This window comes from Vipera ursinii (assembly GCF_947247035.1).
Source record: "Vipera ursinii genome assembly, chromosome: 9".
NCBI classification, from domain to species: Eukaryota; Metazoa; Chordata; class Lepidosauria; order Squamata; family Viperidae; genus Vipera; species Vipera ursinii.
In genome coordinates, this window is record NC_139523.1 from 25,279,748 (window position 1) to 25,293,475 (window position 13,728).

At 53.2% G+C, this 13,728-nt stretch overlaps 2 protein-coding genes across 2 annotated transcripts in view; both read left to right on the forward strand.

Moving 5' to 3' along the window:
- LOC310644360 (uncharacterized protein) overlaps positions 1-13,728 on the forward strand; it is a gene marked incomplete at both ends in the record, with an annotated part of 56,302 nt that overhangs the window by 892 nt on the left and 41,682 nt on the right. The window lies entirely within an intron of this gene.
- Positions 4,797-6,072, forward strand: LOC310644784 (cytochrome P450 2A10-like; the record flags this gene model as incomplete). Its single annotated transcript, XM_083370092.1, has 3 exons — positions 4,797-5,071; positions 5,433-5,797; positions 5,892-6,072. The coding sequence occupies exons 1-3, from the start codon at positions 4,889-4,891 to the stop codon at positions 6,070-6,072; spliced, it is 729 nt and encodes a 242-aa protein (XP_083226218.1). The 5' UTR covers positions 4,797-4,888.

The following is a 13,728-nucleotide window of genomic DNA, read 5'->3' on the forward strand; positions in this document are numbered from 1 at the left end:
TCTTAGTCCCACAACAAATCATGATGGTTTCAATGAGGCATCCATCTGTGGTGGAAGCTCTATTTGATATCTCTTGTGTTGACCAGGAAGTTTTGACCATCCCTCTGATTCCAGAATGGTGATCCACCTTTCAAGAAACCCTGAGCGACCCTATTCTCCAGGGAGGCACTTCTGCTCTGCCTCAGCTCTACGGGGGTGCTCAGAAGGACACGGTCTCTGGACAGCCTTGTGTCTGCTGAGAGGTCTTTTGGGTTCTCAACACCCTCTTCCCCCCCCACTTGTGCTCTTTTGATCTGCAGGAGTTGTTTTCACGAGTGGAGAAAAGGCCAAACAACAAGGACGGTTCTCCATCACGACCCTTCGGAATTTCGGGGTGGGAAAGAGATCCATCGAAAAGCAGATCCTGGAGGAAACCCACTTCCTGCTGGAAGCCCTCAAGGGCACAAAAGGCGGGTTGACTTCTGGAACCCCCCCTCCCCGAAGTGGGGCCAGGGGGCAATTCATGATTACAATTTCCACTGTTAGCACGAGGATATGATTTTAAACAAAAAAACCATCCATTTCTTACTAGAAAAACCTCTAAAAATTTGCCTTTGCAGACTTCCTTCCAACGGTGCATGAGCTTTGCCCTTTGGTCTCTGAGCGACTGGCTGTTTGAGGGAGATCAGGCTTAAAATGCACTGGGATTGATTAAAAATCACACATTTACACTTAGGAGCAATATACACAACTGGCAAGATGAATATTGTCTCACACCCGGCACTAAACAAAGACTTTGGGTCACTGAAGGCAAAGGAAGATGGCACAACTTTGTGTGCCACAAGAGTCCCCAGGTAATTGCCCTGCCCCACCCCATTTTTGCCAGGTGTGTAAGAACTGTTGTTCCCTGTTGGCTAAAGACTTTCCTGAAAATACTTAAAGATGCAAATGTAGTCACGAGGAAGATGCCCACATGTAGCATTTCCTTTGTCCACCTTCGGCCAGGCCTGGCCTTGTCCTGCCTGGCCTGTAGTGGGGTGGCTGTCTTCCCCGTTAATTTCTTCTCTGGAGTCAACATGGTACACCTGATGGGTTGCAACCTGCCATGCCCACGGCATTCTGTGGGGACCAGTCCTTGGAAGGGATCCAGTCAGAGGGGGTTCCCCGGAAGGGCCGCCACGTCCGACTGGGAGGCTCCGGCTGCTTCAGTCCCTGGGAGCATCTTGCTGTCATAGGAGAGGCTAAAGGACAAGTCCTGCTTCAGCCTCGCCCCGCTTCTGGCCCCACCGATGGGGTGCCCTGAGAGAGCCGCAGGGCCTTTGTCCTCTCGTGCACGGTACGGTTTCACTCTTGGCTGCATATGACCTTCCTGGCCTGCAGAGTGCCCGATGGCAAAGCCCAAATGCCAGTCAGAGGCCCCACCAGATGCCAGTCCTGAGAGCAGCAGCCCATTTGGTCATCAAGAGGAGTCTCTGGGCTCCTGATCCCCAAGTCAAGGCCTGGAAGCAGCTGTGCCAGCTAAATTCGGACAGATGCAGATTTTCCCACCAGGCTGGGCACAACTGTTCTCATAAACCTGACTCGCCCAGAGATACGTTTAAGATGGGTGGCCTTATAAAACTTTTAAACCAATCAAGCAATATCGAGCGACCCCTGGCAGAGCCTGAAAGGCTGGAATCTTGCATTGGCGGGACTGGCACTGCCTGAAGGGGCTGCCAGTCCCCATCCCCAGGCCTGCCACTGCCTCCCTTCCTCCAGGTCTCTGAGCGCAGCTGCTGAGGCTTCCGGGCTGCCCTTGCCTGAGCTGGGAGGCGATGGCTCCCCAGTCTTCTAGCAGTCTCGGTGGCCCTCTGAGCACCTGGAGTGGAGTGGCAGAGGGAGGCCTCCAATGCCAGGACCGGCCCTGGGCAGGAATGCAGCCATGCCCATGGGGACTAGGGGAAAAACAAAAGCGAGGAGATAAGCCGTGGCATAAACACTCTGCAGAGATATGATCCATGAGCCTAGGCCATATGATTGTTTTTTAAATAACAACACTGTTATTTCTGATTTGGCAGCCGTGTCTGCGATTAAGCATTTGATATATTTACCTAGTGCTCTTACGTAACTCAGAAGCGGTGCCAAACCCAGCCACAGTTAAATGTCCACAACCCCACTGAACCTGTGCAAAGGCTGACACCATGGAGCTGGCAAGCGCAGTCTCCCTCTTCTTGGTCGCTTATCTCTCCTACCTCGCCTTGCTGTTCGTCCAGAGGAAGTCCTCTGCCAGGGGACGGCTGCCTCCTGGGCCCACTCCTCTGCCTCTGATTGGGAACTTCCTGCAAATCAAGGGATTCAAAACCTTGCCGTCCCTCCTCAAGGTAAGTCCTCCTCTCTTGCCCAGGAGATGTTCTGCCCTCGTCCACTTCCACCTTGCCCCGGTCTCTGCTGGGTCTCTCCCGCCAGCGCCCTGGGTCTTCTGCAGATCCCCCAGCGGGTGAACAATCTCCCATGTTCCCAACCTTCTCCTTCTGCCACACCTCCTTCCTCCCTCAGGACAGTAGGCCGAATCTTCTTTCGGGATCCAGTCTGGCTCCGTCTCCTTTCCTTTTTTCTTTCTCTTTCGGCTCCCGTTTATTCATTCACACCTACATGAAGCCTGGAAAAGGTTTTCCCCCTTGGCCGAATCATCTTCTGATCAAGCAGATCAAGTGTCTTCTGAGGAGCCACACGATCCAAGATTAGAGAACACTTTTCTAGGCTAAAGCGGTTCTTGAGAAGCCTGATGGGGCTGGGAAGAGGGTTTGCTTACCTTGGGGAACGTTGTCAAGATGGTTCGGCTGGCAGAGGGAAGCCTGTCCAGCACCCCCCAAAAGGATAACACACAGCCTTGACATGGAGGTTGCTTTTTGGGGAGCAATTCTATAACCCAGAGTAGCCACCACCCATTTTTAATCCGTCTAGTGTCTGGGATATTAATGATGAAACATCAGGAAATGCAAATATCTCTTTTCCTACACAACTGAAGGATACAGGCGCTGCCATCGTTGTCAAAAGACCCCCCAGGGCGGTGTCCTACTTTGGGAGGGGGCTGGGGTCTCTTCTGCCTTGGTGAGACTTCGGGGCATTATGCAATTTGTCTGTGGACTAAACGGACATGGTTTTGCCAGTGTGGTATGCTACACGATGAATAAAGGAATATTTATTTAAAACAATCAATATTTATGTTCCAAGAACTGGATTCTCAAGGCAACTGGTGATTCATGAGGCAATTCTTCTGGGCTTAAGATTGTACCTCACAGCAACTTCAGCGGCTGTGCTGCAAAAGTTCTGTGTCAGTCGCAAGGCGATTGAGCCACCGAGGGGCTCTGCCTCTCTCTAGGAAACAGTCCTGCGAGCTGAATGACTCTCGGCTCAGCGAAGTGCCCCCCCCGGCGACTCTGCTTCAAATGGCGGCAGAGGCTGGTTTCCACCACAAAGAACCTCTGATTGCGTTCAAAGAATTTCTAGTAATCCAGTGACGAGAATCCTGTTGGTTGTGTGCAACTTGTTGAGGAAGGAAGAACTTGGAAGCAAAGTTCAAGGGAGTTTGGATGGAGCCCACACCCCCCCCCGGTTTCCACCCTCTGGCAAGGGCACCCCTGGGTCTCCTCACAAAGGCATGGAGGGGCTGCCTTCTCCTCCCTCCGCCCTGCAGCCCCGGGAACCTGCTCGGTTCCCCATCTGAGTTTGTCCTCAGGCTGACCTGGCTTCGCTTTTCATGGTTACCCGGTTCCCGAATGTGAGATGGGGGCTCTTAAGTCAAAAGAACCCGTGGATCAGCCAAAGCTGGGCGATGCAGCTACCCACTAAGGCAGGCGGGTGATCCCTCTGTGGAGAGAGGAATCCTGCAGGGCGGGGCAGAGGGTGGATGCCTCCTGGGGGCCGCTTCTGCCCCCCCCCCAGGGAAGGGTTTCGGCTGTGGCGGCTGCTCCCTTGCCCTCGGAGGTAGCTGCCTGGAGGATGCGGCGGCCCAGCTTCACCTGAAGCAGAACGATGGCCTTTCCGAGATTTTTATTCCACGGGGCCGTCTGGCGCTGGTGGTCTGGATCGGAGCACAGGTAGTCCTGACTTGCAACTGTTCATTTAGTGACCATCCAAAGTTACAATGGCACTGAAAAATGTGACTTAGGACTGTTTTTCCCACTTACGACCGTTGCAGCATCCCAGGGTCAGGTATCAAAATTCAGACGCTTGGCAACTGGCTCACAGTTATGACGGTCGCAGCATCCCGAGGGAGCACGTGATCCCCTTTTGCGACCTTCTGACAAGCAAAGTCAAGGGGGAAGCCAGATTCACGTAACAACCGGGTTACTTGCTTATCAACTGCAATGATTTTCGTAACAGCAGAGGCAAGAAAGGTCGTGAAATGAGGCAAAACTCGCTGAACGACTGTCTCGCTTAAGAGCACAAATTTTGGGCTCAATTGTGGTAGCAAGTCGGAGACTAGCCGTGTTTCCTGAGGGCTCCAGGCTGGGAAGGCGGGAGCCGGTCAGGCCGGCCCCTCTTTCCTGGCCACGGGGCCCATCGCTCTCTTTTGCCCTCAGGGGTGGTCTTCTCTGAGGGGGAGCGCTGGAAGCAGCATTCACTGCAGCATTTCTCTCTAGCTAGGAAGCTGCCCCTCCGAGAGCCACAGGGATGGCTAGGCCAGGGAGAAGTTGCTGTGAGCTGCACAAAGGCCTGGATGTCAGCCTAAGAGCCACCCATTAGGTGCTTCCCCTGCCATGGGGCGAGGGGGGTGGGGGATGCCAGCCCCATGGCCCCCGAGAACAGCCTCCTCAGCAGGGGAGACCCTCCAGCCTGGCTCTTTAGTCCCCCAGCAGCTGATCCAGGTGCATCAGAGAGGGTGCAATTGAAGCAACTGAGTTAAGACCACCTTTTGACAGCAAAGATGCATGAAGAAATAGACCGTGTGATTGGCCAGAACCGAATTCCCAACATTGAAGACCGTAGCCACATGCCCTACGTGGATGCGGTCATCCACGAAGTGCAGTGCTTCAGCGACCTCATCCCCATGAACGTGGCCCACGCAGTCACCCGTGACACGGAAAACAGAGGCTACCTCATCCCGAAGGTTACACTTTTGGGGGTGGGAATGGGGCAAGCGGGCATGGGGGGGAGGCAGCGTGTCCCCACCCAGCAGGATCAGGCGGAGAGCTTCCGGACCGAGGAGGGCTGGCCAGCACGCAGGAGCCCTGAGTGGAGAGTGCCCACCTCGAGGGGGTAGAGTTTGCTAACTTCCCAAAGCCAGTGCCTCCTCTCCCCCCATCCAGCTGACCGTGTGCGATGGGAGTCCCAAAGGACAAGCCAGACAGAAGGGTAGGAAAGCCCAGACTCGGCACCAGTCAAAACCAGCCCCGGTCTGACCATCTCTTGCCCCAAATCACCACCTGCCCTGAATCTTTGCCCCTCTGAGCCGGCCTCCTCTTCCTCAGGGCACAGAAGTCTTTCCCCTGCTCAGCACCGTCCTGAATGATGGCACCAAGTTTAAAAGCCCCAAAGGGTTCCACCCCGAGAACTTCCTGGATGAGAACGGGCGCCTGAAGAGGAATGATGCCTTCGTACCCTTCTCCGCAGGTACAGCCACATCCAGCCCCCTCTTCTGGGCCAGGCAGCTGTCCCTGGTTTTCCTCCTCTTTCGCCCTGCTTTTCTGGCTCCCATGCCAAGCTGGCACTGGGGGCTGCCTCGGCACTTCTTGCGCATGCTGGACACACCTTTGCTCCCACTGGCAACCCAGGACCCCTGGCGAGAGGCGGGCAGTGGCCCCCTAGGCAGCTGCCCTGCCTTTTCCAAAGAGTGGTAAGCGGCTCCTGACTGTCCAGCTTCAGGCCAGGAGACAGCTTGGACCTGCCCGGAGGGTCTAAGCCTGCTTCTCTCACCCTATCCTCGCAAGGAAGCGCCTCTGCCTGGGGGAAGCCCTGGCCCGGATGGAGCTCTTCCTCTTCTTCACCACCATCCTGCAGAGGTTCCGGCTGAAGCCTGTGGGGGACCCCAAGGACATCGACCTGACGCCCCAAGAGTTCGGCTTTGCCACCATCCCACTCCTGTACGAGCTCTCGGTCGTCCCCCGCTGAGAGGTGGGAGCCAAGCGGGCTTTTGCACCAGCTGGACTTTTGGGGGGGGCTGTGTGGTCTTCTTCTCTGCGACCCACCCGGGGCCGAGAACTCTGAGGGGCTGGGAAAAGGTTCCTCTTCCAGGTGTTTGCCTTGACAATATAAAGCTTCGCAGGGAACTGGTACGGCCTTGGTTTGTTCTAAGCCGGGGGGGGAGGAGGGGGGGTCAGGTTTGGTTTCCTGGATGTTATTGTACCCCAGCATAATCACCGGGGCAAATCTAGGTGGTTGACATGGTATTGCTTCAAGACAGCAAAGCTGAAAAAGTAAGAGAGCGCAAAAGCCAGAGAAACTGTGATCTGTTCAGCTCGTTGCGTGAAAAGCCAGGCTGTGCTGGGAGCAGAAAGGGACGGCGGGAGGCTTTCCCAGCCCACAGATGGAGGACAGGGCGACGCTCCCCAAGAGCTCAGAACAGGCAGGCAGCCTCTTCCTCTGAGGCCCCGTCGAGCAACGGTGGGAGACGGGCCCTTTGCACTGCTGAGCCCCTCGGCTGAGCCCCCACCTGAGCCCCAGGAAGGCCGTGATCAGAACCTTTACTTTGTTTGAACTCAGACAACTGACCCTGAACTCCGGCCCTCTTGACGCCAGCCAGATTGCGCCTGCTGCCTTCCAAGCCCCCAGCAAAAGGTGACCTCAGAGTTTGATCCTCTGGGTCTTTCAGTGGAAAAATGATAAGGGACGTGTTGCAAGAAAGGAGAAAAAACACAGAAACTGACACTGTCGTCCTCTTCACGGGATTTGCAAAGTGGAGGGTTTTTTTTGTTTAGAAAAACCTCCCCCCCCTTCCTGCTCAAAGGTGCATGTGCAAAGTTCAGTTTGATGAGTCAAGCCATCTCCTCAATGGAGGATCCACGTTGGAAACTTTCCCGGAGGAGTCCTGAAGCCCGGAGACATCTTGGCTAGTCTTGAGCACCCCCCAGCTCCCCCCTCGCCCCACCTGGGTTCCCAAGGGATTGTGCCACACGTGGGCAGAGGGGAAGCCACGGAGGAGAGGGCAGGACTATTGTCTTGCAGCAAGTTATATAATGTCAGCCGAGAGGTAATTCAATCATCTTTACATAACTGCCGTCTTGCAGTGGCCCCTCCTGCTGACTCTAGGGCCCTTGCGGGACGGCGGTTATGTTACATGTTTTGTGCCAGCCATGGCAGTTCCCCAAATAGGTCATCAGATGGAGCAAAGAGGCTTCTTTGCTCCCCTGCAGCAGCCCCATTGGCGAGAGAGTTTTATGGCTAGGGAGGGGCCGAGACCCCCCCATAAATACCTCTGCCCAGGGGCTGCTTCTTTGTTCTAGTTCTGCTTCTCTTTTCTATCTTCTCACTTGCATGCATTCTCTATCATACAAGCATGGATGCCTCCATGCCATATAGCTCTTTTTATATAACCTGTCGATGAATAAAGCTTCATAATGACTGCATTTCTGCAATCTGCCTATTTTACTTGGAAGCACCTTAACGTCCCATCGATCTCTTGTGAAAGCTGCTTCATAAGTTGGTAGCAGAGAGGATGGTTAAAGGGAACGCTTCCAAGCCTGCATCTAATCCTTAGATTTGAAACTGAAATGGATGGCCGGAGATCCCAGATTGTGACCAGGAGTCTTCAATCAAAATCAACAGCTCTAGCCCCTGAAGCAAGCTCCGCTCCAGGTGAGGAGCACAGATGGCTTCCTTCTGCACGCCACAGAGGGAAGCTTGGAAGTTTTACAGTCCGCCCAAGACTGTCAAGATGCAGCAGAAGTGCTCCGGGCCCAACGCAAGCAACGCGTGGATCAAATGTCTACACCGGAATGCAAGGAACTGCTTCTAAAACTCCTCGAAGTACAGGAGACGCCACAAGCCTCTCCACGAAGGACATCAGTGCAGAAGGACTGTGGATGCCGGGTAAGCCCCCCCTCAGCGACCACGAGGCCCCTCAATATGGCGCCCGCCACCCTGAGTAACCCCGGGACCCCAGGGCTTTTGGCACGAAATCCCCTGCCTAACTGTGACCTACAGCTTCCTGGGGCAACAGGAAACAAGATGGCTGCGCCCAGGGAGACCGCATGGCCCGGCACAGGAAGCAAGATGGCAGCCCCCTGTGCGCCCACATTTTCTAACAAAGAAAGGCCTCAACTAAGTCTGGAGGCCCAGCAACCCCTGGCATCCAGCCATAGCAACATGCAAACTCCTGGGCTCTCTCCAGCAGAAACCCTCATGACCTATGATGGCAATAAGACTGCTCATTACCCTCCAAGGCCCCCGACCCTCTCTCCGGGGCCCCCAGTCTTCCTTTCGCCCCTGCCCAGGCGTTCTCCTTACTTGGCCTCCTCCAGCATCGGCTTTAGCCATCCCCAAGGTTTTCAGGACCAGCGATGGGCTTCTCAAGGCAATCCAGGGCCGGGGGGGTTCCAGGAAGGATTTCCAGAGCTTTTTCAAAACCAAGTGCCGGCCGGCAATCTTGGGCACCTCCCACCCCCTGATCACATGTTTTCCGGACATGCCCAGTACGGGCTTTTTAACCCTGAAGGGGGGCCATCTGAAAATCAGAGAAAAATACCACCAATGCCCACTAGAGGGGTACCTTTACCTTTTTTTGGCCCCAAGCGTGGTCCCAATCAAGGTAGGGGCAAGGGACAAGGAAGGGGCCATGGCGGGGCCAAAAGTGCTAACAATTTTGTGTCTACCTGTGCCCCCACCACAAGAGCTGATAGCTCCACTGACTTATGGTTACTGGACTCTGGAGCTTCTTCTCACATTACCAATATGAGTCAAGGTTTTAAAAGGTTAAAGAAAATTACCTCATCTGTCAAGGTGGCCAACGGTGATAAAGTTTTAATTGTTGGTGAGGGGTTTGTCTCTGTACCTGGACTTGGAAAAGTTGAAGGTGTTTTACACGCTCCCTCCATTGCCAACAACCTATTGAGCATTATCAAGTTATGTGACGAAGACGGGGTGGAAGTTTTATTTCACAAAGGGGGAGGTCATGTCACCCGGGACCAGAGGGTCATCGGAAATATTGACATCATAAATGATTTGCCATATTTCTCCCCCTTAGAAGGGGCCTCACAGACAACCCCAAGGCTGCTTAACCAGCGCAAGGCCGAAGCGGTTGCATCCAAGCCCCCACAGCAAGGCAGTGTGGATAAGAAATCCGAACCTCAGCTGTCACCTGAAGCACTGCTCAAGGCAACCAATGCCAAGAGGGTGTCAGTGGGGAAGCCACTTCACAATAAGTGTGCCCATATTTTGCACCGAAGGTTAGGTCATGCAAGCTTCCCTGTGGTTAAAAAGATGGGAGAGTTTGCTGAGGGAGTCCAGATCAAAGATTGTGAGGTATTCCTGGACTGTGCAATCTGTAAGAGGTCAAAGAGGAAGGCTGCGCCTATTCCAAAAACGTCACTGCGTAAGACCCAATACCCGTACCAACTAGTACATGTTGATTTGGTCGGGCCTTTCACACCATCCCTAGGGAAAAGTCAGTATTTTCTCACTGCAGTTGATGATTTTTCACGGTACGACCACGTGTATATCCTCACAGAAAAATCTGAAGCCTTTGACGCCATAAAATCACTCTACAACTTTGTAGAGACCCAGTATAAAACCAAGATCGCACAACTGCAGAGCGACCGCGGGGCTGAGTTCATGTCCCGAAAATTCCAGGACTGGGTAAAGCGTAAAGGCATCCGCCATTTTCTTACCGCGCCTTTCACCCCAGCTCAAAATGGCGTGGCAGAGAAAAGAAATGGAGTCCTACAAACTATGATGCGTAGTCTGATTGCAGACGCTGGGGTCGCAGAATCATACTGGGCAGAAGCGGTAAAATACGCCAATTACACCTTAAACCGCACTTGGAGCAGTGTTGTGAACCAGACCCCATATTTCCTAGTTCATGGTAGGAAACCAAATCTTGGACATTTACGTGTTTTTGGGTCCTACGCATGGGTTCACATCCCCAAGCAGCTGCAGAAGAAGGGGAGATCTGTCTCCCAGAGACTGAGGTTCTTGGGCTACGCTCCTGGCTCCAAGGCCTACCGTTTCCTGGGAGAAGGGGGCAGGATTGTGACTTCTCAATCTGCCTCCTTCGAAGAGGACTCCAATTGGGCCCAGATTCACTCCAATGATCTGAGCCCATATATCAACCGTCCCAGCAAGGGCACACCAACTATGACATCACCTGAGACTTCCACATACCCTGCCACCGACGAAAGTGTGGAACAAGATGAAGATGTCATCCCACCTGGTTCAGATGGGGAGGATGAGCCGTCCAGTTCCCCAGCAACGCCTCAGAAACCCGCGGAAGAAAAAGGCGGTGAGTGGCAGAAGGTAAGGAGGTCAAAGCGGTCCAACAAAGGCATCCCGCCAAAGAGAATTGACATTGGGCACATCGCGTCTGTTAACAGCATTGTAGTCACCCCAAAATCCTTCTCTGACATCCAGAAGCTGCCCATCGAAGAACAGGAGAAATGGCAGCTCGCGATGGAGAAGGAAATGCAAAGCTTAAAACAACTCAAGGTCTTCACCCCCCAGCAACCTCCAAAGGAGAGGAAAGTCATTGACACAAGGTGGGTTTACAAAGCAAAACCACTTGCCAATGGCCTCTACCTGTATAAGGCCCGTTTGGTAGCTCAGGGATTCGCCCAACGCTATATGGAAGACTATGGGGAGACATACTCTCCAACTGTCCGGGCAGAGAACGTCAAGACCGCCCTCGTGACTGCAGCCGCTCTGGGGGAGGAAGTCTTCCAATTCGACATCCAGACGGCTTACCTCCACGCCAACATGGACCGGCAGATCTACGTGAAGGCCCCTCCTGGCTACCAGCAAGAAGGGGAAAATACATGGTTACTCCACAAAGGGTTATATGGTCTCAAGCAGTCAGGGAAACTATGGTATGACTGCCTTAGAAAAAGGTTAGAACGAGTTGGTTTCACCGCATCCCGTGCAGATGAATGTGTTTTCACACGCAAGTCCAAGAGTACCACAGAAAGGGTGTTAGTTTATGTGGACAACCTACTATATGTAGGACCTGACAAGGAAGGGTGTGATGAATTTGCCAAGGCCCTGGAAGAAAAGTTCACTTTGAAATCTTTGGGGCGGGTTGACAAGTACTTGGGTGTGCATATTTTGGCCACTAAGGGGGGGTTCGCTCTATCTCAAAAAGAAAAGATAGAGGAGTTATTGGCCAAATGCAAAATGGCAGAATATAATCCCACACATAGCCCAATGCAAAGCGACTTTTACAACCATACTCATAAGGACGGTCCTGAGTTCACATATAATACGCTTTACAGATCTGTGATTGGCTCCTTGCTATATATCAGCAATTGGAGCAGGCCTGACATAGCTTTAGCTGTAAATCTATTGTCCAGGCATGTGGAACACCCAAAGGAATTCCACTGGACTGCTGTTAAGAGGGTACTTAGGTACCTCAGGGGCACGACCGATGCCCTCCTTGTGCTGGAACCAGAGAAGGGGAAGACGGCCCAGCTCTCTGCCTACTCAGACGCAGACTGGGCTGGCGACACCAAAAGTAGACGGAGCACCTCTGGTTTCCTCATATTGCTAAATGGCTGCCCAATACATTGGCATGTTAGGCAGCAAAAATTTGTTTCTTGCTCCACGGCCGAGGCTGAATATGCCAGCCTGTCAGACACGGCCAATGATTTGACTTGGTTCAATGATCTGATAACGAGCATCTGGGCATCTCCTCCTCTGCCCATCCAAATTCTAGAGGACAACACTGCCGCCATTGCAATCTCGGAGGCTTATGCAGTAGGCTCTAGATCTCGCCACATAGACATACGCTATAAAAATGTCAGACAGCTTGCCAAAGAGGGTTTTATACATGTTGAGCACTGTAATACAGCTGACCAGATAGCTGATCTGTTCACCAAACCTGTTCCCATTGACCGGCACAACCTTCTGTGTAAGCGTTTGTGTTTGGTCTTCTGAACGTTTTTATACATGTCTATGACACCTGCTCGCCCCCTCACACACATTCACTGGTCCCTGTCATTGGCTGGCAAGAAGGGGAATTGTTACATGTTTTGTGCCAGCCATGGCAGTTCCCCAAATAGGTCATCAGATGGAGCAAAGAGGCTTCTTTGCTCCCCTGCAGCAGCCCCATTGGCGAGAGAGTTTTATGGCTAGGGAGGGGCAGAGACCCCCCATAAATACCTCTGCCCAGGGGCTGCTTCTTTGTTCTAGTTCTGCTTCTCTTTTCTATCTTCTCACTTGCATGCATTCTCTATCATACAAGCATGGATGCTTCCATGCCATATAGCTCTTTTTATATAACCTGTCGATGAATAAAGCTTCATAATGACTGCATTTCTGCATTCTGCCTATTTTACTTGGAAGCACCTTAACGTCCCATCGATCTCTTGTGAAAGCTGCTTCACAGGTTATGCAACTGAGGATGGAAGGGAAGGAAGTCTGTGGACGTTGCTTCTCCTGACCACAAAGTGCCTCTTGGCACCCTGCTTGTTCATCCTTCTCCACTTAAGAAGGAATGAACACGAGGCCGATGGCGACGCCACCAATGAAGCAATGTGGTGGACGAGCTTTGCGATCATCATGGGAAATCTTTGCCAACCGTGGCCTTGGTGCCAAGCCCAGCATGCCATTGGTGCAGCCCAAAGAAAGTGCAAAGTTCCCGGCTCCTTTGGCATCCGGCCTGTTGGACTTCTCTGTGGGGAGAGCGATGGGAGGGAGGCTGATCCTAAGGCGCAAACAAGCGGTTAACTTGAAGGGAGAATTTGGGCCAAAGCGGTGCCTCCTTGGTCTCTGAGATCTGGCAAGCCAGTGGAATTTGCAAGAGGGCCACCTCACCCCACCCCAATACTGCTCTAGCTGCTAAGAAAGCTGATTGGCCAGGAGGTCACCTCCGCCCCCTTCTCCCCCTGACTTTGATCCTTTTGGGGCAGGCAAATTGAGAAAACCTTTGCGCAAGTGCAGCTTCCCCTCCTTGCCCAGGGGCCTTCTGGGAAACAAAGCCTTACTCAAAGCAAACTGCATACTTTGTAATGCACTCCGTCAAAATTCTGGTAGTCACTGTGGAAATTGTCTGCAATCCTCCTGGTGGCCAAAGGCATCACCTGAGGGAGCCCAGAGCTCAACTAGACCCTTCCAAACTGTTCTCCCTTCTGGAAGTGTCATCGGGCCACCCGTCTGACCCAAAAATCCCAGCATCCCCTCTTGTTCTACTCTCTTGTAGTTTGGTGAAGGGGGAGGGGCTCTCCTGGGTAATTTCTCGACTGACTGACCCAAACTCATCAACCTCTGTGCCCGGTCCATTTGGCACATCCAACTCTGGTTGTGGAAATTCTGCCTTCTTTTCAGTGTTGTGGTGGGAGGATGGCAAAGCTCTTCTCGCATTAGGCCAGAAGACCTCCACGAGCCCTTCCTGCCCAGGGAGATGTCCCCCCCCCTGCCTCCGTCCCTGCCAGGTGCCCGAGAAACGTGGCTTTGAAACCCAATCTTCTTTTCCTGCTCAGCTCCTGGATTTCAGGGTCGGGAGAGGTAGATATATAGCAGCAGGTCCTGGGGCCACCAGGTGCATTTCCTGCCTGGTCACCATGGAGCTCGCGGGCGCAGTGGGCATCTTCCTGGGCATCTGCTTCTCTTGCTTGCTGCTCATTT